This window comes from Lissotriton vulgaris, chromosome 6 (assembly GCF_964263255.1).
Source record: "Lissotriton vulgaris chromosome 6, aLisVul1.2, whole genome shotgun sequence".
Classification (NCBI taxonomy): Eukaryota; Metazoa; Chordata; class Amphibia; order Caudata; family Salamandridae; genus Lissotriton; species Lissotriton vulgaris.
The window spans coordinates 774617050-774643346 of NC_141694.1; the positions used below are offsets into that span (position 1 = coordinate 774617050).

General features: G+C 40.1%; 1 protein-coding gene across 1 annotated transcript in view; it reads left to right on the top strand.

Annotated features, from left to right (window-relative positions):
* The window catches only part of LOC147707968 (amine sulfotransferase-like), a 426437-nt gene that overhangs the window by 300277 nt on the left and 99863 nt on the right, over nucleotides 1–26297 (top strand). Inside the window, exon 5 of the mRNA XM_086926774.1 lies at nucleotides 11662–11788. Within this exon, the coding sequence (XP_086782900.1) occupies nucleotides 11662–11788 (127 nt within the window). The remainder of the gene's footprint in view (nucleotides 1–11661; nucleotides 11789–26297) is intronic.

The following is a 26297-nucleotide window of genomic DNA, read 5'->3' on the forward strand; positions in this document are numbered from 1 at the left end:
TGGTAGAAGGTGCCAAGGAGCAATCTACCCAATACACCGTCAACTTCTTTAAAAAGTGTGTTTGAATCATAAGTGGACACTGAAGGTGAGAGTCTTTATCTTCCACGTGTTGAGGATTCGAAAATAAAAATAAAAATTCTTCTCATTGACTTTTTGTGTCGAGCTTGAGCATCTCATTGTTGCCTAGTGACCGCTCATTTCAAAATCTTGCACGGCGCTAAAGCTGACTGTCAGAAGGCAACGCGGCCTACCAGCACGAGCGCCTCACAACACGAGCGTCCCTAAGTTATTGAGGCTACAAATATCAGTAAACCAACGATAACCTAGCTCGTTCTTTGTGTAATACGATCGCTTCTGCCATTACACATTACACATTAATAAATCTATCTGGAGCTTACCTTTTCCTTCTGGCCAGCCGCTGCTGCTCCACCATCTCCAGAGTAATCGTCTCATATCCGGCTGTGCTCTTCCTGCTTTTCCTGTCTCAACAACAGAGTTGTATTTTACAATACTGCCTACAGTGGACTTTAGCAGTTCTGCACACTCTATATTCGATATTGGTGCAAGTCTGGTAATCAGAGATTTGCAATATTTGTATCTAGATTTCTCTGCGTAATTTTTTTAGAGTCTTCACTTTCCGCAGATACACTTTTCAGTGATTTGCACAGTTTTTAAAAATGTACAGCCTTTTCAGCGATCTGCACGCTTTGAGCAGATTTACACTGCAACAATTTTAACACTTCATATAAAGTGCAACTTGAAAACCTACTTTTCAGTGATCTGCACACTCTTCACAGAGTTTGTCTTCATCAGCGATCTGCACGCTTTGAGCAGATCCATCCAGTAATTTGCATATTCACACCACTTCATCAACGTTCAGTGGTCAGAATCAAAAGCAATGCAAAGCATTTCACCACCTGCACTATTCCTGCAAGATTCTGGTGAACCTCCTTTAGAATGGAACCTGTGGATTTGCTCCTTCATGGCATATTTTGTAGCAATTGATCCCACAAAACTTAAAGAAGATAGGAAAACAGGTCTAATGTATTAGGAGTTGAAGGGCAAACTGTATTTGACAATTTACCTGATTATGAAGATTTAGAGGAGTCTGAACTTGATGAATTTGACATTGCTATTGCTCAACTTGATTAATATTTTACCAAGTCAAAAAAGCTTGTCGTTCATAGGTTTTTTACGAGTACAAAAACCTTCAGAGAGTATTGACACATATGTTACTGCTCTAAAGGTATTAGCTGCAACTTGTGAATCTGAAGAGTTCACCTCACAATTAATCAGAGATCAGCTTGTAGTTAGATGCATCTCTAAAATAATTCAAGAACGTCTCCTTACCTGTAAAAATCCATCTTTAGACAAAACTATTGATATAGCCAAGAGCATTGAGGGTTCATGCCAAGATGTGAAATTTTTAGAGGAATCTCTCAACAAAACATTTCAGGGGCAGTTATTAACAAACCCATTTCTAATGTAAATATCAAAAGAACAAGAACTCTTTTAAACCCAACCCCCAAATGTTAGGTTAGTTGCTTTAGATGTGGGTCACCCAATCACGTTTCCACTTTCAAAACTTGTCCTGCACATGGAAAACAATGCAAGAAATATGGGAAATTGGGCCTTTTTTTTTAAAGTTTGCTGGGGTGGTAGGTATAACAAACCTGTTCGCTGTGTTGTCAGTGAAGATCAGGATGTTGATGACAACGACAATGATGACACACTCAAAGAGTTATTACTTGGTGTGAGATGTGTGAAACAAGACTAATTTTTTTTTTGGTTGCAAATCCAGAAATGAAGTTTTTATCATTGGAATTCCCATTAAACTTTTAGTAGACACTGGAGCTTGTATTACCATTATAGATCATACTAAGTACACACAGTTTTAGGGTACACAATCTTTACTGCCTCTAGAGATTATGACAGTGGCTTTTAAAGGTAGTAAAGTGTATCTCATTGGTGAGTTTTGGTCCTCCAACAAATTGTTTCACTTTTCTATCAATGGAAACGTTTAGGTTGCACGGAAAAGCATTAATGTTTTAGGTCTTGTTCATCAAGCTGAGTACAATCTAACCATTAGACCTGGTTCTAGTAAACCCATTACCAGTGAAAAGCAGGACTTGGTGAGTACTGATACCACTATCTGCGGCAAGCATGACATTAAGTGTGTTACTAATGTTGACAATGACTAGAAAAGGAAATTCCCAAAAGTTTTTCAAGATAAGTTAGGGAAAATTACTGACTTTGTCTATTCTGAAAAAGTCAAATGAGTTGTAGTATCTGTCAAACACAAGTTATGTAACATTCCCTTAAGTGTCAGAAAAGAACCGGCTGATATGTTGTCTGACATATGTGTGCCAGGTATCATTAAGAAAGTTGAGGGCACTTTATGGCTATCTCCCATAGTTTTAGCCAAATAGAAAACAGGTGAAGTTTGGATGAGTGTGGACTTAAGAAGTGTCAATGGGGCTATCTGGGTGGACACTTTTCCCTTGCCTAGGATATAAGATCTTATCACAAAAATTGGTCAGTCTAGCTGTTTCACCAAACTGGACCTTCGGTCAGCTTATCACCAGGTAGAATTAGACAAAGCCTACTGTCATCTAACTGCCTTTGTTACACCAGAAGGCATATTCCAGTTCTGCAGGATGCCTTTTGGCATAGCCTCAGCAGCAGCAGTCTTTCAAAGATTGATGTTTGAAATGTTTCATGGCATCTCACAGGTGGCTGTCTTTCAAGATGATATTGTACTATTCAGTAAAAGCGAATCTGAACATGTTGTTTTAATAACAAAAGTCTTTAACATACTTGAATCCAAAGGTGTTACCTTGAGGAAAGGCAAGTGTATCTTCAAAGCCGAGATTGAGTACTTAGGTCATCTCTTTTCTGCTCAAGGAGTGAAACCCAAGTGATGCCTTGTAAAAAGCATTGTAGATGCTCCTGCTCCAAAAATAAAGAACAGTTACTTTCCTTTTTGGGCATGTGTGTATTTTACGCTAAGTTTTAAAAGCATTGTGCCAACCTGACAGAATGTTTGAGGCCTCTTTTAAGGAAAAATGCAGAGTTTGTCTGGTCAAATTCCTGTGAATATTTTTTCAAAATTATCAAAGAGAAAATTGTGAATGTTCCTGCTCTACCGCCTTTTCTTGAGGGCAGAACCACTGTGGTGACTGTTGAAGCTTGTGAATATGGTCTTGGGTCTGTCCTTACTCAAGTTGATAATGGGCACAAGTTTACCGTAGGCTTTGCATCTAGGACACTTAGACTTGCTGAACTCAAGTATTCTGTAATCGAAAGAGAGCTTTTAGCTTGTGTTTGGATTGTCAAAAAATGTAAAGCATATGTATGGGGCAGGATCACTGTCCCATGGTAAACATACTCTGGCAAAAAGATCACAAATGCCAGAATCTCAAGATTAACAGCAAAACCTTTAGAGTTCACTTTTTCTATTGAGTATATACCTGGTGGGAAAAAAAGTTTGTTCAGACAGCTTGTCTAGGCTCCCCATTAAAGAACCTGAGAATCTTGAACGGGAAACAGAAATTCAGGAGTGTTTCATTGTTTATGTAAGGGGCGCTACCATTTGTGAGAAAGATTGACTTTCTGCCATTGAATCTGACTGTGTTCTTAGTAAGGTTGTTGCTTTTGTGAACCTGGTTGGCCGAAATAGACTCTACTGCAACCTGAACTACAGATGTTTTGGAAAGTTTTAGATGAGTTGTCTTTAGAGGGTGGTATTTTAGTACATGGAGACAAACTAGTTGCACCTTCTTGTTTTCTAGAACGCTTGTTTGATTTAGCATATGGTGGTCATTTAGGCTCCACTTTGACAAAGAGGAAGATCTCAGAAAGGTTCTGGTGGCCTTGCATGGACACTAAGGTCGGGAAAGTTGTATCCAATTGTGCCAAATGTACTCTTAGTGACAAGGTATTAATTACGGAACCCCAAGTAGAGTCGGTCAGTTTTTGTCCTAAGAGAGCATGGCAGCGCATTGGCGTAGACTTTGTGGGTCTTATCAAATCTTATCTAACTGCATAAGATATTTCATTGTCATGGTAGATCATCTTTTTAGGTGGGTTGAAATTGAACCAGTCTCTGAACCCACCACCAAAAAAGTAATTGAATCTTTCCGGAGAGTATTTTCAAGAGAAGGTCTCCCTGGTGAGATCCTCACTGACAATGAGGTTCAGTTTACTTCAACTGAAATGTTTTATTTCTTGGAAAATTGTGCCATAAAACATTTGAGGACACTTCTTTACCATCCTCAAAGTACCAGGAAAGTTGAACGCTTTAACAAAGTACTAGTAGAATGCATGCAATCTTCTATTAAATGCAATCTATGTGTTGCCAAGTCCATTCAAGACTCACCGCACTACACCGCATTCAGTAACTGTCAAGTTCCCTTTTGACTTGATGAGGGGTGGGGAACCTGCCACAGAACGTTATCCTTTTAGACTATAACAATGTTACCGAAGGTTAGGAGTGCCGATAAATGGTAGAAATCAGCTGAAATCAATTCAAATCTTGTCAATTTAAGGAGAACTGTTAAAGCAAATCCAGGGTTAAGGAAAGAGTGTAGACTAAAAGTAGGTGACTGGGTGCGCGTGAAAAATCCTGTGCTTGTTGGTAAAAGTTTATCCAAATTCAAAGACCCTGTTTAAGTTTGTGAACTAGAGAAGAATTCAGGGAATTCTCTGACAGGAACTGGTGGGGGAATTCTCGTGTTGCTTTAGTTCCTCATAATCTTGCAATGTCTGGTGATACCAAGAAATGTTTTCCTCAGTGTTTTTCTTTGCCTAATAAAACCAAGAAGAAGTGTTCGCACTCCTGCGCGGCCAAAGAAGTGGAATGATTTGGTTTGCATTAATTGCTTTGATGCTTTCTTTTCTTCTTCTTTTTCTTTCTCTTTTTTCTTTTGTTTTCCTATTGGGGTGGTATAGTGATCCAGCGGGTTACCAGCAACAGGTAATCTAACACCACATACTCACCTGGGCCCATATATTCATTCACAACACACTGCCAATAACTGCTGGGGTCATGTTTTGTAATTCTCTAGATTAGTTATCTCTAGTCCCTAACTAATCTTTCACTGATCAAAGAGTTATTTCCTCTGGTCAATGGACCATTATTTGGAACTAGTTGATGGTGAAATGAAACAAGATTTCAAAGTCAGTATGTATTTTAAATTTTCTCTCAAATTATTTCATGTGAACTTCTTACACAGTGCAGATCCAACTCCATGTCTCACAGGAAGGAAGATTCAAATAATCAATCAAAATGCATTCATTTACGCACTGCAATGACACTGCATGAAGGGAGAAGATAGAGAAAAAAGCACATAAGCGTATACACATATATAATTATAATTACCAAGAAAGGTGTGAAAACCAACTCCCAGCCCTAGGAATTGGAAGGGGTCCCCCAGGAAAGGTCTGGCGAACAAGGTCTTCAGTATATTTTCAATAAACAATGGTTCTGTCGGGTATGAACCTAGTTGCCTTAAATCATGTATACATCTTAAAAATCTTACAACCTGTGCATCGTCATATTTACATTAATTCAGGTTATTTTCCAAAGATAAATCAGCACATGCATATCCAAACAAGAAAAGCAACAGAGGGTCATAAAGGTTTTAATCGCCAAGTTTGCTTATTATTCATAAATCGTTTCTTGTTTTTCAAGACCCTGTATCAATGTATGGAAGATAAAGTAGTCATCACATGTTATTTTGCAATAAACGCCGCAACAAATAGAGTGAGAAAATTGTGACAAATTGGGCATAGGTGATACAAGATAGGTGATTTATATACAAGTGAGTGAAAGGGAAGGGTGTTTGTAAGGCCAGTTTTCAACATTCAGTAATCATGTAGTCCAGTATGGCAAATTATTTGGCTTTAGTATGCTGGACTCTGTCCACGGGTCAGATAATCTAGTATCGTCGACGTTTCGACCCTTTTGACGCTTAGTTAGTGGGTCTAAAGCAGGTCTTCCTCAGGACAAGTGAAGGGGAGGATGTGGGCGCCTGTTGGTAAGACGGAAACCATCAGGGTTTGGATTTGCAATCAATATTTTATATTTTTAAAAAGGTTAGAAAGATTTAAAATCGTGAAAGGCGACCTAATAATCCTTTGCGGGTTATTATTAGAGAAGTATCTATCAGATTTTCATCAAGCCAGACGATTAATCTGTGGGTAAGAATATAATTTTGAGGAAATTTCTGTGGTTCAACAAATTATTTAAATCGAGTGAATGGTCGTGACATCGCTGTAGTACACTCACCCTGTCCGAATAATTCAAACAACATTTTTCTTTAAAATAAGTGATGGAGAGCCGGTCTCATGTTTAATGGGCGATCTGGAAGTTAAGATTAGTAACTGTTAGTGCGGTATGTGGTATGCTCTTGTTACATTAATTAAACAGAAAGGAATCCATTCTGGCAGTGGTAGTGATCCCTACAGTGGTGGGGAGCACACAGTGTTGTTTAAATACCCCTCACACACCAACAGGCCCCTTGGTGTCATGCTTCACACATCAACACATAGTCCACTTTCAGTGCTCCTATGTAGTCGTGAGTCGTAGCACGCCGCATCCCGTAGATGGGTGCGAAGACCCCGATGATGAAGCATGACACCAAGGGGCCTGTTGGTGTGTGAGGGGTATTTAAACAACACTGTGTGCTCCCCACCACTGTAGGGATCACTACCACTGCCAGAGTGGATTCCTTTCTGTTTAATTAATTTACTAGGGGAGACAGAATCCACTTCTCTCTCTCACTCCCTCTTCTTGTTTTTTTCGTGCTCTTGTTACAGGCATTTAGTCTGACTCATACCATTAATGTCAAATATTTCTATTCTGGTTAGACTCACAGAATCCTTCTCGGTGTCTGCTAAAGTTTTATTCATCATTAGTCAGAGATCAGCCGAATTGTTTTCGGCGATCTGAAAGTAAGAGAGCCTGTCGTCAATTCAATTGTATCAGACTGGGTGTGCCTGACGAAGTTAATGTACTGCAAAGCCATTACACTTACTGAATCCGGTGATATCAAGATCCGCTAGTGAGCCCAATCGGGGTCCAGCTCCGTCAAGGTATCCGGCTGCAATGAAGAATCCCAATGTCGGGCTGCCGGTATATAACAGCTCGTTTGTCTCAAGGATGTAGCCTGGTTGCTAGGTTACCTCACGTCAAGCCAGCCTTCTGTACACGTGACGTCATGGCGTGTGATAGATCTAAGGATCAACACGCAACCTAGTTGCTAGGTTACCACGCTGCCCGCTTCCAATGTTTATCACTGTGATGTCATGGCGTTTAAATGGGTATGTGTCTTAACAAAGCTTGGAATTTCGATACATGTTGTACTCGGTTTCCGATATCAAAACGTGTCAGGTCTATTTAAGTGAGACTGTTCAAGGAAAATTCACACATACGCCAATTAATAAAGTGCATTTTTCATATTTCAATGAGTAAGTGGAAACAACCCTACAAACAATGCGTTGTGAATGGTAACATCATTGGATACATATTACATTCAATTTTGTACATGTTGGTCTCCTAACTAAATAAGTAAACCAGTCTAGTTGGAGTTCACAATGGGACATATTGTTATAAAACTACCAAAAAAGCTCTAAGATGAAAGTAAAAGGGTAGACACTAGTCCACATATTTTACCAAATCGAAACAATCTTGGGCATTTGTGTGAAAATGTCAGACATATCCACATTGGTAATACACATTTTGACATATTACAAACATCTCGGTGTACACATGGACCCTACACAATGATGTGACTAGGTAAGGCCTGAATATATCAAGAAAGGTCATTAGGGGAGTACCCAGATAACAAAGGATGGTAGGTTATAATTGTCCCATCTGCCTGGCTGTCTCATCCCTTTCATTGAGGCCTCCCTGTACAGTGTCTAAGACGTGTATGCACCTGCATTCTTTGTAATTGAGTGATTTGGAGAGGGAACCACCTCTGGTACCTATGGTTACTTGCTCCAATACCCTCCATTCGATGTCTTCAGGTTTGTGTCCATGGATGTTATAGTGCTCTACCAGTGGGGAACCCTATGTTTTACATCTAATTCTGCTCATATGTTGCAGAATTCTTGTTTTTACTTTCTGTATTGTCTGTCCCACATAGACCAATGTGCATGGACAAGTGATGGTGTAAACAACATGAGTGCTGTTGCAATTTGTGAATTGCGTCTGCCTATATGTTTTGGTGTTATGGGCGAAGCTTGATCCCTCCTGACAAAAGTTGCACGCTTTACAACTACCACACTATAATGACCCACTATCGGGGGTAGGTTGAGCATGTTTTTCAGATTTGGTTGTTTCGGGGGTTCCTGAAAAGCCCTGACCACTAAGTCTTTTATATTCCTTCCTCGCTTGAAAGCAAACAATGGTTGCTCCTCCATCTGTAATTCTGCTGCCACCAGGTTCTAGTATTTTTGTATGATTTTCTTAACATCTGTACTCCTCGTGTTATATGTGGTTACACATACAATGACGTGTATTTAACAAGGACCCCCTGAAGATATGGATACGACAGTTCCTAAGTCAGGGAATACCATTGGTTCCTTCTGGTTTCTCCTTAGTTTCTAGTAATACCTCACGTGGTTGGTACCATGCACATTTCTTGGCGCGTTTAAGTAGGCCCAATGGATAACCACGCTTTTTCAGTCTCATAGTTAGGTTATCAGCTTCACGGAATAAGTCTTTTCTCTGGTAGCAATTCCTTCTCAGTCTAAGGTACTGCCCATAGGGTGGATTATCCCTTAGATTCCTTGGATGGTGAGAACTGTACATCAAGAGAGTGTTCCTCTCCATTGGTTTCCGATATAGATCTGTATATAATTGCCCATTCTCTGCCTTGAATGTAAGATCCAGAAAGTCGATGGTTTCACTACTGTGGGCCATTGTGAACTGAATATCTACGCTCCTGTTGTTCAAGCATGCATAAAATTCATTGAGCTCAGCTTCGTTCCCAGACTAGATCATCAGAACATCATCGATGTATCTTTTCCATACATCAATTTTGTCAAGCTAGGGATTTGTCAGGTCATACAAAAATTCCTCTTCGTACCCATCCATGAATATATTTGCCAAGCTTGGGGCATAGGTAGCGCCCATGGGGACTCCCTTACACTGATAATAAAATTGCCTTTTGAACACAAAATAGATTTTCCTCATCGCTATTTCCAGAAGCTTAATCAAAAATTCAGTTGGGATCCAGTGTGGTCTATCTCTTTTTTCCAATGTGGTCCTGATAATTTCTATTGCGGCATCTTGTGGGATTTATGTATATAATGATGATACATCTAGTGTGACCAAAATCTGTTTCTCTCCATCAAATGCTTGGCCTTCTAATAGCTGAATAATATGCATGCTGTCATGCACATAGGATTTGGTGGTCTGGATTATCCCGTAAGAAATTTGTTTGGTGAACAAAGTCTTCAGGGCAGGAATCAGGACAGGACAGACAACTTCTCTATCACCGATGATTGCGTAGCACCCCTCTCTGACATTCTCTTCCTCCTTGATATTCTTCTGAGATCTTCTTCTAAATTAATTTGCTTAAGTTAATTGGCTCAGTAATTCGATTTTTCTTCAGCATCACTCGTCACTCCGACAGCATCCCGGTCTGGACTTGAGAATCTCTGTCCGGATCTTCATAACTAAATTACCTCAATTATACCTTTCAGTATGCTAGTACCACCCATTAATGTTTCAAACTTATGAAAATACTAATTATGATTGGACAGGCAAGGAGAGGTGATCATCACATCATGCTTATTTCTCATAATTTCTTTCAGTTTTTTTTGTTTTAAATCCCACCCCTCACATTTTATACATCAACCTTTATTCCCACCCGTATTCACATTGTAATTGCCACATATTAGGGAAAAAACTGTGGGGCATATTACCAACATCTAGCGATAATTTTTGTCTCTAACTTCTTTAGAGACAAAAATTGTCGCCGCACATCGGCGATTTTTATCGCAGATAAACCTTGCTATTAGCAAGGTTTATCGCAAATGCGATAAAAAACGGCCGCAATGCGTGAATATCGCTGAAAAGTCAGCAATATTCATGCATTATCGAGCAAATGCTCTTAGCCATGTTATCCACCTCCCATTGGATAACATGGCTAAGAACTGCTCAGGGCAGGTGTTAGCTTTTGGAGATATTCGCGCTTAGCGCGAATATCTCCAAAAGTTGGTAATAGGAGATAGCGATGTTAGGGACTGTTTCCAGTCTCTAACATCTTGGCACGCCCACTTTGCATGTCATTAGTGATAAATATCACTGACATGCAAAGCGGGGCCCAAGATGGTCGCTATCTCCTTTTAGCTGTCACTAACTGGTGTTAGCGACAGCTTGGTAATAGGGAGATAATTTTATCTCCGCTTTCTTGGCTTTTAAAGCCAAAAAAGCAGAGATAAACCCCCTTGATAATATGCCCCTGTATTTCCTATCCATTTCAGTGGACTGTCATTCCGGTTCTCATGAAAAGTATCTACTAGAAACCTTGGACGAGGTTCAAGTTGACATCGCGTCTTCTAGCTTGGTTGCACTACGCATGTGCGGTAAAACGAGAGGGAATAGACTGTGGTTCGTGTTTCTAGGCCCAGAATAGGCACTATTGGAAGAGTCAAAAAGACAAATGCTAAAATCAAAAATAAACAGTTTCACTGTATACCACCTATCTCTACTCTAATCCAATTTACTTCTTACTACTCTTCCCACATTAGCATTAGTTGAATAGCTGTGTTTATTTTTTCAGCTACTGCGCAAATTCAGAAAGTTCCCTCCAAGCAAAAGATACCTCATACTACGTAGATGCAGTGGACGCATGCAAACTAAAGATTTTCGGCTAGCGGCCATCTTAAAATCACACTTGAGTTACTGGTTAATAAGACACATAGGCAAGCATAGTTCTTATTCATAAATGTTGTGTAATGCATGTTATTTCCACCATACAAATTTTGTTTGGGGTTAGTGGTTACATGAGAAGATTGCTTCTAAGCAAGTCTCTTTTTCACGAGTCCTTGCTCCATCAATGGGTACAGTGGGTTATAATTGCTGAAATTGTTATGAAAGGAAATTCGTGAAATTGTTTTAAAAGGGATTTTGCTTTATTTTACTTTGACAGCCACTTTGTTATTTACTTTACATTATTCTCTGTTTTATAAAAAGGGAGATGTGTGGTATTGTGCAAGCCTGTGGCTTGGAATGTCATGGGGTTTGGAATGTCATGAAGTCACTGGAGCTCTGTATTCTGCTTATAGTCAGTTGCTCAAGTGCCCCTTCATGGCCCGAAGTATTCTAAGATTAAACCTGCATATTTAAATACAGACTCCCTAGCCTCATCACTACATAAACCTCACTATTAGACAATAATACATAAGTCCCAACTAAATTTTCATTTTAAACTTCGTTAAATAGAGAACGTGTTTGGCATACAAATATTTTCAGAAAAAGAGAAGGCTCTTCTTTTGATTATTGACTCCAAACAGTCTCCAGGAAAAGAAACAATAACTGATATATCAAAAAGGGGGGCCCAAACCTTAAATTAACTAGTTAATGCCAAGAGAACTAACTTTTGTTGCAGTTACCTTAATTTCTGTTCCTAAATTGTGTTATTACAGGTAATCTACATAATCAGAAATCCTAAAGATGTGATGACTTCATTTTATCATCATGAAAAGAAATTGCCATCACTTACACCGTCTCCAAATTTTTCACATTTCATGGAGAGGTACTTGAAAGGAGAAGGTAACCTTTTTTCAAACAGTTAAAGAAGAGTAACATCATCCGAAATGTCTAACAATAATGTCAATGCAAGTAAATGTTATTGTGAAAAGAACTAACATTTCGTACCTAATCGATATTCAATACATTGATTTGGTTATCAGTGGAGAGAGGAAATATGACTTCCCTTCTATTAAATAATAGCAAAATGACAAACATTTACATATCCTTTAGCAGGTTTCCCATCTCACATGGTAATATCCCACAACTCTCTTTTTGGACTTTTTTTAGTCTATGTTATGCCCCTAATACCATAATTTTTTAGAAGACAAAGGCCTTATGGATTCTAATCCATTTTCTCAGAGTTAAGGAATGTTATATGTCACAAGGGCTCATTTCCTACAATCTCTGGGCAGTGGGCTGAGCAACTGAATTTTGCTGAACCCTGTCCTCAACTATCCAGCACTGCATTTCAATAGTTCTAAGGGTTGGACAACACAAGGATCTGATCCACTGAGGAAGTCTCAATGTATTGGACTTAATAGGAAGAGCGCTCATTGATTTCTCTTTCCCAAGAGAAGTTAGTTCAAGAGCTTCTTCTAGTCAGTAGAGCAATGTGCACTCATTGGAGGCACCATTTTCGGAGCTTGTGCCTCATCCCTTTGCTGAAATGTTGTTGAGAAGCTATTGAGAATGCTCTGGACCATTTCTTCTAATTTGACTTTTGGTCACTAGACATTTTTAGCAGCCTGGGAGGAAAAAAGGTCAACAACAATTTATATCTCAATGTACAGTGTGATCATTAGGACCACACAAAATAATTCTGCCTCAGTAACTTGAAGTTAAAAGATTTATTACAAACTCAAAGCCAAACTAATAGTTGTGTGACAGAATTCCACATGCATTTATCCCACATGCTTTTACAACACAGTCACCACTGAGACTGCAGCGTTACTACATGTTACTTTACCATGGAAGTCATTACAGCAACTTACTTTAGGAGGCGCTGGACTTTGGAATAGTATAAATTACTATTCCAGCTCCAGTCTACACAACAGTAGGGACTCAAAAATCCAAAACCAGGCCAACAACGCACCCCCTGAAGCAAGTCATTGTAAACACTTGCGAGTTTAAAAGAACTTGTGGTATCTTTGCAGTAGGGATAGTGACTGTGTTGTAAAGGCAGGTAATTGTTGTGACTGCGGGGTAAAGGATGTTTTCCCTAACTAATATGAATCAATCCCCAAAACAGACTGTAAAAATAAATTATTATCATAGGAAGAGCAAAACGTCTTACAGTATTGGTCCTCCACAGCAAAGAGCATATAAGGATTTCTGTTGCAGCTATGCAACATATAGGAAACAGGATTTGATGACTAGACAAATGGTTTAGATCTTTCTCCACATACATGGAAATGTTTTGCAACATCTTCTAAACCCTACACCAAACTAAGGATAGGGAAAACCATATTAAATCATTAAAAGCAAGAAAGGTGTCAACATCAGAACTTCTGCAGAAGTACTATAGGCAAGGAGTCATGTATAGCGTTAAGCCACACAATCAGAAATGTAAAGAGAGTACTGTACCTCTCTAAGCCCATAGGGAATCTGACTAACGCCAATGTGGGTTAACTAATTAAAATGCACAAAGAATGTTTGAGAAATATAGCCTCATACATATCACAGTATGTGTCCAGTTCCCAGAAAAGAACTCGGCACCTTGAGAAATACTTCCATATTCCAGTCTCCACTTCCAAAGCATCCTTGTTCCTCCTTTGTTTGATAGTACCAACTGGTAACACTCCCTTTGTTCTTCATTAAAAAATGTTGACCTTGTCAGTTCTTCTCCACTTTACTATCTCAGAAATACAATGTGCTTTTCACTAGCTAACAAATGCCTTTGGTCTTCATCCTCAGAGGAGAAACCTGCAGAAAAAACAGCTTCCACGTTAATATTAAATGTCTCTACTATCAGCTGGAGTCATACAATCATGCTGACTTAATATTTTTCTTTAAATGCATTTTAAGTCTACAACCTACATATAATCCAATAAATGAAATATTTAATAAAGGACTCAAGCTACTTTTATACTGTACTCTTATATGTGGCACAATAAACTAATACATATAGTATTAAGCAAAAACGTTAACTGGTCACAATTTATAAATAAAACATTAAACACACATATGATTCATTCTCACTAATCCACTGCATTGAATGCATTTTAGCGCACCACATTTCTATCTAAAATTATAGAAGATTAATATAAGCAATCCAGTGGTTTCTGAAAAGGAAAAACATTAATATGCACACACATTTATGTCAAAAATGCACAATAGATGCACTTCATATACCTTTGGTAACTACATCTCATTAGTATTATTGCATTATACAAGTACATAAGGTGAAATGTAAACATATATGAATGGTCTAGTCAAACGTAGAAGGATGGAGTCAAAAGTGTGCTACTCCAGTCCCCCTATGATGGCGCTCCAGCCATCACAGATTAGAATACGATCATTATTAGTTTAGACCAATCAAAATCTTGTGGTATTATTCCTGCTCTGACCTTCTTCTAACCCCACATGTGCTCTAATTGTCTTCACTCCTTGAACTCCCTGTCTAACTTGTGCATACTGATTTCCCTTAAAGATCAGAAATAGGAATAACGCACAAAGGGCAATTATCAAACACGCTTTCAAAATGGCGCCACCAATTCCACTTCCCAAGCTTCCAAACCATTGACCTACCAAAGCAAACCCATTTTGAAAAGCTTCCCAAGCACCTGTCACTTCCAATTCTTTCAGATTCCTTGTCAACCTGGATATATTCCTAATACGTTTCTCTAGGCCCTTACTTTTGTCTGGAATATAAGTATAGAATTGCTGAACTTTCAACATCTGATAAGTTCCGCCCTCTTTTGCAAGCCAAAGGTGTAACACACATCAGTTCTGCCAGACCATAGACCATATTGCAATCATCTTAGTATTTACAAGAAATAAGGAATTAGCTGTGTTAGTATCCAATGTGCCCACTGTTGTAGACAGCTTTCTAATTTTGCAATCATTTAAAATTGCTTTCACACACAAGATTATGGCACCAAAAAGATCACATACCATTCTACTGCACTAGCACCTTACTTAGTTCTTGATTTCTCTTACCATACAGGATCATTAAACTATTCCGCATGATAAATCTTTGAGAAAATATGCAATTTGTCCACAAATAAAATAGACTGCAGGAACCACAGGATCCTATCCCTCCAGGAAACAAAAATGTTCCTCTCTCGCATCAAAAGTATGTTCACATTTGCTCTCCCATAGAAACAACAGATCTATGTAACTCTGATCAATATGTGTACACAACATTCCTTTGTGTTTCCAATAAAAAGAAGGCAGGTACATTTCCTTTTTCCTGATGTTCAATTTCTTCACTACCCCACTTGTGATTTTTAAGATCCAGCTCCCTCCATCCTTCCTCCATCAAATTCAAAGATTTATTTTCCACATCTGACATCAAGCAAGTGAAAATGTGTCTATATGCATAAGCAGTTTTGAATGACTTGAGATACACAACATATTTGCCTGCAATTTCTACACGTTTAAAATAAGATATTTCATTTAAGTGTTTGATCAGGGGAACTTGTGGGAGAACTACATCATAATTTGGAAAAATAATATTGGAAACTGCCTTCTCCATAAAATATATTTAATAGAAGACTCCAAGAAATACCATATCAATGGCATTCATTGTATGAATATACCCATAAAGCAGTCTAAAATAAGCAATTGAGGTACAATCACCTCTCGATACATCTGTGTTTAATTTCTTAACCGTCCTTAACTGCATGCTACTATCAGAAGAAGGTAGCATGGCAGGGGCAACAGTAGACTTAGTAGACACTGGAAATAACCCTATAAACGCTGTAACTAATATTACAAACTAAAGCCATGTGTGTACCTACTATGATGTATCTATGCCTACTAGTAGTAAGGTTGGAATCTTAACCTTGGGTGGAACGTAGCATCTGCAGAGACTTCTCTGTCGGTTTCCACCTGTGCAAACAGCAAAAGCAATTTTCAAACATATTCAACAAAATATACTGAATTTTCATGAGTATTCTTTAGTCCTTCTCCGCGTTCTTCTAAAAAACAACCTTTTTTGGGGGGAGGGGGAGTTTTATATACTGCAAACTCAACCCGAAGGTATCAGAGCGCTATACATGAGTGCCAGTTGCGTTACCGATAGACACATACATATTGGTAGGCACAGGGAGAGAAATAATCCTGGGCTGAGCTTGCAGAGATCCACTACGCAGAACTCTGTGAAGCGCAAAAAGAACTCCACTGTGCTACGTGGAGCTCCGCATGTGCTTGTCTGCGATAGATAAATGCAGTTTGCAGTGATTTTCAGTGCCAGGTTCTTGTACGCACTGTGCAATCCTCTCAGATGGCACCATGAACATCGCAAGCAGGCGCTGCTTAATTTCTGCCGCTTGAGTAGATTTTTACTCGAGCGGTCGCTTTCTCAACCAAAATGGATGGTTTCTCAACGCGAGCGGTCACAAGCATACACGACCACTTGCAATGAGAAATCTGATCGCCCGCTTTGAGAAATCTTGCTGGGAAGTTGATTTCCCATCCTTGTGCTCACCAACTTGATATTGACGATCGCGACATAGAAGAATCTTGCCAGGAGGTGGATTTTCCTTGCTTGCCAACTTAACGTTGATGAACATGAGCAAGGGAAAAAACTCGGCTCCATATAGAGGTATTGGAAACTCCACAAGCTCCATGTAATGCTGAGTGCAGAAAAGTCCGCAAACTCCGTAAGCAGAGCAGGGTTCACCACACAAACTTAGAGATTATTAGTGATTTTCCCAGAATCACAGAATGTTGAGCATCCCTGCTGAGGCTCGAACCCAATTCCCCAGCTTTGAGGTCGACCACTAGGCTCCTTCTGTTTCTGAGCCTCTGCACTTTTCTTTCTTTCTTACAAAGTGTCAGGCCTGCCGCGATCCAGCCAGGGGTGGAGCTGGCTCGCATAAGAGGCAAACAGGCACAGTAGGAAGATGCTTGGCAAAGTAGTGTTTATGTGCCAGCAGCTTCCAGGTGTCGTACTCTCACTCAACTGAATTCTGGGCCACCTCTCTTTACTGTGTCGTCCTTGGTATTGTTCATCGGGTATCCTAAGGCATCAGCATTTCTCTTCATTTTTCTCCCTTAAATTTTCTGGCAGTTACAAGGGCTTTTGTGCATGGCTTCTTCCAAAAGAACCTAAAGAGGAACAAGTCAACAAGCTTACATTTAAAGTATCAGTGACTATAAAACAAATCTAACGTTCTTAGCGTTGTTCTGAAAATTTTACAAAATGTACTTATCTGAAATTGCGAGCTCTTGAAGTTAAACAAGGGAGACTATCATGATTTCCTGGATATATTTACTCTTGAAAAACAACAGAAGTTAAAATCAAATGCCAATTAGTGAATGTGCTAGGGATTATATCTGGAGGAACAGTATTCAGTTTCAATATTCTATAGCAAACACCCTGTATTTCCTTTTAGGGCAGCACATGCAGATACAAATAGGCCTTCTACTCTAATCTATCAAAAAGAGTGAGAGGGTATTAAATAAGGTATACATAGGTACTTTTTTTTAAACTAGTAATGCACATATAGACACATTGGTATTGTTTCATACCATCTTACTTACTCTTATAGAAAGAACCTCATTTGACAGATATAGACAGTTGCATTCCGGAGTCACCTGCATGCGACATTGTTTTGTTTCTTCCCAGCACCTCTTCCCCATCAGGCTTGGAAAACATTGACTAATATTGGGTTTCTTAGTGCAAAGGTGTCCAAGTGAAGTTGGGAATTAGCTTCATGTCATCCTGTAGCTTCTGCTGAAAAACAAGGTCAGATTCTGACACAAAGGATATGAAATGTCTTTAATAATAAAAGGTTCTATTTTACTCACTATTAGTCCCGGTATGAAATGCCTAAGGTCATAAATTAGCACAGGTAACTCATTTGCACCTAAAAAGGGAAATCTAGCTATATCTAAGATGAGATGTCTCAAGGCAGTCTGTCTTGTCAACAAAGGCAGTTCAAAGGTAACGTCAAACTAGAGATCAAGTTCCTGATGTTTTATTTGAACTTTCACAGTGATCCTAAAATTTCCAGAACTCTTTCTCCCTGTCATTTGTGATAAATAAGTCCATTCAGGAGATGAGTACTGTTAAAAATATGTAACACTGCGGAAGGATCTTTACTACACTGCCAACAGGTTCCATTCAGCTGGAGGCAGCGGTGGAACCTTCACTCACCAACTGTCAGAACATTCCAAGGGAAGAAAGAGGGAGGGGGAAAAGAAAGGTAAGGCACTACCAAGTTGATTACAACACACTTCCCTGGGCAGGAAAGGTAGAAAAGAAAGTACCAGGAGAAGAGGAAGAAAGGAGAGGAAAAGGAAATCGCAAAACTGCTAGAAAGTTAACATTTCGGTACCTCCAAGGTATAAAACGAATAACTGTAAGCATTAGAGCTTATACCAATAATCAGATATTAACCAATATTATTGTCCTTGTGATATATCAAAAAACCACTGTTCCTCTGAGACCTAAGAGGGGAACCAGTTGGCTTTTCCAACCGCCTACCATCAGTACTGGATTCATTAAGAAATAACTGGGGAGAATTGCACGTTACCCGTTTGTCCATCCCCCACATTTTTCCATTTTGTAACTGGACTACATTTCTTCCCATGCTTACTATCTTGTGAGGTTCAGAGAACTGGAAGTAGTTGTTTCTGCTCACCTTGGGAAAGTCAATTCGTACCCATTCACCTAGCTTGAACATCTATGTTTTCACACATTTTGTGTTGTCATATCTGGTTTTGTATTTGTTTTAGTGCAGGTTGATTCTTTGTCAATTTTCGATCTGTTTACACTACATGTACTGTCTTTTCATAATCATCCAGCAATGAGGTTGGTCTTGGGTTTTCTACCGTTTAAGGAGATGAAAGGTGACGCAATTGGGTGCAGTTCTGGAGGCCCATATAATTTCTTGCAAAGCAAACTTGGCAGGAAGATTAGTTACTTCTGCTCTTTGTAAACACTCTTTGATGACCCTGCTCATGCCTTCCACTAACCCATTAGCACAGGGGTGTCAGCGCTTACATTAAGAGGAGCCAGAGAAAGTAAATTGGCCACCACATTCTGTTTACCTGGTACATTTTTCACCTTAAAATGGTAACTTTCGCACCCCAAAATACATCTTGAGATCCTGGGTGTGGTCCTATTTGAGCCTTTGGTCATGGAGAAGTAGTTAAGGGGTTTATGATCAGTCATAACAGTGAAAGGTATGCCCCATAAGAAAAACTTGAAGTATCCGATGGCCAAGAAACAAGCAAGGGCTTCTTTCTCTACCACAGAGTAATGATATTCAGCCCCCTTCAGTGTACTTGATGCAAAAGCAACAACTTGCTCCTTAACCCCTATCCTTTGGGTGAGGCTGGCTCCCAACCCTCTATTACTGGCATCCCTAGACAAGAATGTAGCTTGCGTACTATCGAACCTGCCTAAAAAAGGTGTGTTTGTGATAAAGGTCTTGATGGTAACAAACTCTGATTGACAGTCTTCCGCTCATACAAATGTTTCTTTTTGCTCTGAGTTCCATAGGGGTTCCACCATGCTGGCATAGTTTTGTGTAAACTTGGAATACTATCCTGAGAGGCCTAAGAAAGATTTAGGTTCTTCAACATTGGTGGGAGCAACAGTATTTAGGATGGCATCAACTAAATTCATCTTTGGCTTTATGCTATCTAGGGAAACGGTATGTCCTAGGTATTCCACATAACCTACTCCAATTTGGCATTTCTCTTTCTTTAGTGTAAGACCTGCCTCACGCAATTTGTGTAGTACTTGTCTCAGCATGTCATTGTGTTCTTTTATGTCTTTTCCATGTATAAGAATGTCATCTTGGAAGCAAAAATGCCAGGGACATCCTTGAGAATATGCTGCATAATTCTTTGAAAGTGCAGCAGCAGCGGATGCCAGCCCAAAATGCATACGTAAATATTGAAATACACCTAAGGGCCTGATGAACGAAGTGAGGTGCCGAGATTCAGGGTGCAGTTCCACTTGGTCATACATTGAGGTTAAATCGAGGACACTGAAATAACTGACATCCTTGCTGAGAGTTAAAATCTTATGAATCCTCAGAAGCGGGTGTCTGTCTACTCATTTATTTCTATTTTAAATCACTGAGTTAAATGCATAACCTGACTTCCTTACTAACTGATTTGGATGTTGATAACGATTCAAGCCACCAATTGGGAACTCTCTATAGGTTCTATAAAACCCTATTCTAACAACCGGTCCAACTCTTTTTGAAGGGAAACTGCATGAGGTGTGGAATGGGTCCGATTTTATGTGCAACAGCTTTAGCCTTGTCTTTGAGTTTTATGTGGTGTTAGAAGTCTTTTAGTAGACCTAGTTTATTCATAAAGACCTCTGGGAATTCCCCACAAATGTCTTGACCACATAAATAACGATCAACTAAAACTACTTGATCTGGGCTGTTTGGGTCAAGTTTGATAGCAAGTTCCTGATGGTGTTTCCAACCTAAAAGATTGGAACCCTTCTCAGTAACATAAATCTTACCAATGTAAAATGGAGAGATTCCCTTGAAAAGAATTATAAAACTTTGTGGACGAAAACAATTACAAAATTCACGTATATGAAAAAGACCACAATTTATTGATCTTACAGTAATTAAAAAAGTGGACAGTTAAAAGACCACTTAACACAGATTTTTTAAAACAATGAAAACAATAAAAGAACAATAAAAAAACCTGACATTCAATATTGACCAGCAAAATTGATACATGAAGACAGAAATCAGTAAGACATTAAACTCGTACAATAATAAGCATATATTCAAACTCTATTTCTGACACCAGTGCTATGTACACAACAATACAGCGTATCAACAAGGATATCCGAGTCAAGAATTATACTGAAGAGTGCGTTGACGCGTTTCGGTGGTTTCTCACAATTCTATCCACCTTTGTCAAGACTACAATTGATATCTGTCGTAGCACAGGGGTCAATATAATCTCCCTAAAGAATGGATACACAATGAGTTAGAGTGGATACATCATAATTCCAGATTATTGTTCTTTTATTGTTTTCATTGTGTTAAAAAATCTGTGTTAAGTGGTCTTTTAACTGTCCACATTTTTAATTATTGTATGATCAATAAATTGTGGTCTTTTTCATATACGTGAATTTTGTAATTGTTTTCGTCCACAAAGTTTTATAATTCTTTTCAAGGGAATCTCTCCTTTTTACATTGGTTGGTTAACCCTACTTCCCTTGATTTTTGTTAAGGGGTACCTCTCATATTTTCTCTCCACATAAATCTTACCTACAGTGCTCCTGCCTTTGTATTCTGTGGTATGTTCTACTCCCAAAGCTATTTCTATGGCTTGTTTGAGATCAGGGTTACCCGCTGATAATTTCTCTTTTGTTTTAGGGTTAATAGCGCATCTCACAAAATGGTTCCTGACAAGTGAGTCAGTCAAAATCACAGGAGTTGAACAAACCCTTAAACACAGTAATGTAAGATCTAATCTTTTAATTTTTGCCTTGCACTCTTGAGAAACATTTGTGTCTCTCTAATACTACATTAATGGCCTGAACAAAATGTTTCTTAAACTTGTTCATCGTGGCTGAATATACGTTGAAATCACCATCCCCCTCATCAACTTCTTGTTCAGAATCTTCTATGTTTTTGAAGGTTTTACGGCCTTCAATACCTAAATTGTGAAACAGTATATGCTGTTTCCTGAAGTGAGAATATGTGTCCCCCCAATAGCCATGAGGTAAGACTCAAATAAATCTTTCCATTCTTTCCAAGGGATATTTGGTTCACCAACTCCATTTAAAAATGAAGGTGGTAAGGACATATTTAAAGCAGCCATGTTATAAAAACTCACTGTTAACTAAGCTTGATAGAAATAGAAGGATGGGGTAAATACAAGGAAGGCTTAGAAAGGTTATACATTAACGTAAGCTGCTTATGAAATTCACAAATCAATGCTGTAGAGGGATTAAGTCCAGAACCCTGTTGTGCTGAGTAAAATGTGATAAATCCACCTACTATTTTTGATTAGAGGCTGGTCTCGTCAGCAAAATGAGGCGAATGTAGCAATTGACGAGTGGGATGGTCTCGTCAGCGAAAAAGAGCAAAACAAGTGACTGATGAGCTTGCTGTGCCCGTCAGCTAAATGAGGCAGCATTGGTAACTGATGAGCTTGCTGTGCCGGTCATTTAAATAAGGCCGATCTGGTAAGTGACGAGCTTGCTGTGCTTGTCAGCAGCAAAATAGTTGGTTCTCACAACTAATAAGCCTGTTGTGCCCATCGGTGAAGGGAAATAGGCTGAGAGAAGGCAGGCAGCTTGCTGTGCCTGTCAACATCAAACTCAGATGGAGCAACACAGCAGCCCCTGCCTCGCACACACCCTGACTTCCAATACGTTAATGCGTAGGTCGGTGCCTCAGTCAGGCGCTGATGAAGGAAAAACAAAGCTGCTTACCCGATTGTGCACGTTCTCCAAAGCCGTGGAAGCCAGCTTGAGCAGAACAACAGGCAATGGACAGGCGCAGATCCAGAAAGTGGAAAACCAGTTCTCTGGATGGTCTCGGAGGGATCTGGGACAGTAGGATGTGCTCATAGAGGGATCACCTCAAATGACAAGCCTCCAAACTGACATACTCCAGAGAGCGGAAAGCCTCCCTGGGTAGTCTCGTCGGATACAGATGGATAAGCCAGGAGAACAGCAGGTCACATAGACCCCCCCCCATGATCACAGAGACAGCACTCCTAATACGGAGGATGCAGCAACACAAGTACCACGACCCAAAGCAAGAGAGCAACCACTGCACACAGGTAAGAGTTCTTGAGATCTAATGGAGATGTAGCAGAAGACACAAGTATCTTAAGAAAATAGAAGAACAGTACCTCAGGGGTTGTCCGAAACTTAAAATGAAGAGGTCGTCAAACGTAATACGGCTGTCACTGGAGTGTGGCTGTACACAGTAGGTAGGATATAGCTGGGGATGGTGGTGTGGCTGCCCCCACACAGCTAGTCATCACTAGTGTTAAAAAGACCTAACACTGAATAGATGAGGAAGAATCTTTAATACGTCTTACACCACCAACAGGTTCTGGCCAGCTAGAGGCAGCTGTGGAATCTTCACTAACCAACTGTCAGAACATTCCAAGGGAAGAAAGAGGGAGGAGGAAAAAGCAAGATAAGTGGATTACAACAAGCACCTCTGACAGGGCAATGTTTTCACTTCGATACCCTGAGTGTTGTCTCTTCTCCTTCTTCACTCAAGTCTGAATCTTCTATCTCCTTAGGGATCACTTTCTGCTTGCAGGACTTGTTTTCCACTCTTCTGCCTTCTCAGACAATGTTCTTGTGGTGCCCCTTTCAATTCTCTAGCACAAGGCCCTTCATCAGGTTCCAAGTTTATCTCTGTTACAGCCACTGCATTAGCTTTTCCTTCAGTAGTTTCGTCATCCAACTCTCCACAACCCTCTTCAGGCCGATAAAGTGCTGTTTCAGTTTCTGGCTGTCCTCCTATAGCTCGACTATCCTGCTCCTGTGATCTCTCGACCACAACTGGCTCTTCTGGGAGAGGTGCTGTTATTTTATCAAGGGGACATGGAACCCTGCAGTATGGGCAACAGAGAGCCAATTGCAGAGATCTCCGCACTTCACAGCAGTTTTAGTTATTAGCATAACCTGTTATGGCCCACGTCTACAAGGCCCCAATCAAGACTTCCATACATGCTTCTTCACAACCACCAAGTCTCCAGAACTTAGGTCATGGCACTGCTCCTGATGTAATGGGGCTGTAGTATTTTCAACCTGGTTGGATACATAACGCACCACGTCAGCCAATCCTTTGCAGTAATCATCTGTAACATCTACAAGCACATTTGCAGGTACAGCTGGCAATCTCATTGCCCTTTACCCTGATGATCTCATGGGGAGTCAGACCTGTCTTATGATCGGGTGTGCTGTGCAGACTCATCAACACCAACAGTAAATCATCTGGCCATTTCAAAGACGTAGACGCACACACTTTGGCAAATCTTGGTATCGGGGCCCGATTGCCCTGCTCTACCAGACCTGAACCCTCAGGCCGGTAACTACAATGCAGTCTCTGTTCAACCTCCAACCAGAAAGCACATCCTCAGCACTTCATCATTGATGTGCGTGCCTCGATTTGATTCCCAAGAAGTCGGGAAGCCAAACTTTTGTATCAACTCCCTTAACAGCAACTTTACTACTATGAGACTATCATTCCTTCTGGTGGGATGTGCCTCAACCTATTGTGAAAAGAAGCACGCAATAACCAACACATATCTCTGCTAGGCTCGGGTAGGAAACTGTGTTTAAGGAATACAGTACACTGCGCTCCGCAGAAGAGCGATAAGTTGCTGAATTCCGTCTTCTCAGGCGCGAAGAAAAGTTTTTTTCTGATTGTAAATGAGATTTGTTTTGCTGCTTTCTTGTGAGTGCCACGATAATCTCAGGCAGCTAGCGAGGTTCACAATATGTTGCACTCTCTCACACGGCTTCTGACCATGATGGCACCAATGTAGTGCTGATTGCGTTGGCACCGCTAAAGCAGCTTTTGTGTTCGAGAAGCAGCGAAAAGGCTTTTCAAGTGGATTTTCTTCTCCAGCAGGCCACAGGAGTTGTTTTTTTGATGCAATAAGCCTTTTTTAAAACATTTTTTTTCAATGTTTCAAAGGAAGGAAGTGCCCCAGAAATTCTATTTTTCATTAGGCTATCCAGCCGGCACCTCCCAGTGCTTTGTCCATCTCCTGGTCACTTTTTGTTTGGATTTGGAGCTGGACGGATCCCTCTCCTTGTCTGCTATATGTGTACCATTGGATTTAGGGATTGTTCAAAATAAGTTAAAAAACTGGTGTATAATGGTGTTGTTTGCTTTGATTGGGGGGCATGCACCAGGTATTTTTTGTAATTTTATTCGCTTTTTTTTAATTTATTGTGGTGGGTGGCCTGCAGTTTCTGTATAGGCCTAGCTATTTAACGGTTTAGTATATGTTCTCAATTTATTTAAATACATTTGCAATATTCATTTAGTTTACTATGTTGCCTAGTGTGCCAATGGACTTTCCAGCCAGTAGGACCAATATTAGCCATGGGTGCATGAAACAACTGTTTCTGTTGTGTCTGTTGAATTGAAACATGATTTAGGCCATGTATAGCATTGGATTAAATAACAAAATGAGTTTTGTTTGGGGTACTTTCAATTTTTATTCTGCAAACAGAGTTTAGGTAGGGTAATATATTTGATGCCTGGAAGAAGTGTGTTAATTTTTGTTCATGGCATTACTGAATGAATGGTGTTTCAGACCATATCAGACCTTGCCAGGCTGTCGCCACAGCGCACGAGGACTACCAGGCCCAGGGGGCCTCGCGGCAGGAACCGTGCCTCATTTGCGAGCCAGCCAGTGCTTAAAGGCCGCCACTGCCTCCCGCACCACGGGACACCGTATCAGACTGTATCAGACCTTTCCAGACTGTCGCCACAGCACACAAGGAGTACCAGGCACAGGGGGCCTTTTGGCAGGAGCTGCGCCTCATTTGCGCGCCAGCGGGCGCAAAGGCCGCCACTGCCTCCTGCACCGCGGGACGCCGTATCAGACTGTATCAGCCAGGTAAATCCAATAATTATACAATTGAATCTCATTGTTTAGGTAAGGTACAGTCCTTTTTCGTATCTGGGGATTTTATTTGATGGCCGTTTAAATTTGAAATATTTGTTAGAAGAGAAGTGCCGAAATATGGCCAAATGTAACGAATCAATAATGAACTATGCACAAAGGGATAACAGTTGTCCACAGAGCAGATTCTGAAACTGTACAGCTCCATGTGTTGCACCAAAGTGCTGTATGGCAGTGAGGTGTGCGGCTTTATTGAGGCAAATCAATTACAAATAGAGGAGAACAAGTATCTCAGGCCCCTCTTAAAGTCCCTCTGCGCACGCCAGCCAACATTGTACACAAAGAACTGGGTGCTCTTTACATTATGGATAGGTGGGCTGCACTAAGCAGGAAGGTTATAGAAGAATGTCTCTTCCTGGACCATGGACACAAAATTCCCTGGCTAAAATATGTGAAGGAGTCCTTTGTGAAAATTGGATGTGCTGACCTATTTGCTAACCCCTCGAAAATAAGCATGCAGGATAAGGCACTGGTTAAGGACCGATTCATTAAGTATGCAATGATGCACCGGGAGGACAGAGAGATATTCAAACCGTCGGTGAGAGAACACTTAGTAGCCAGGTCCACTGAGGGCATTGAACCATACCTGTCCTGTATAAGTAGTGCCCATGATAGATTTTTTAATGAGTCGGTTCAGGCTAAATCTTTTGCCTCACGTTTTAGCGGAGCTGGCAGGATTTACACCGCACTCAGCGATGAA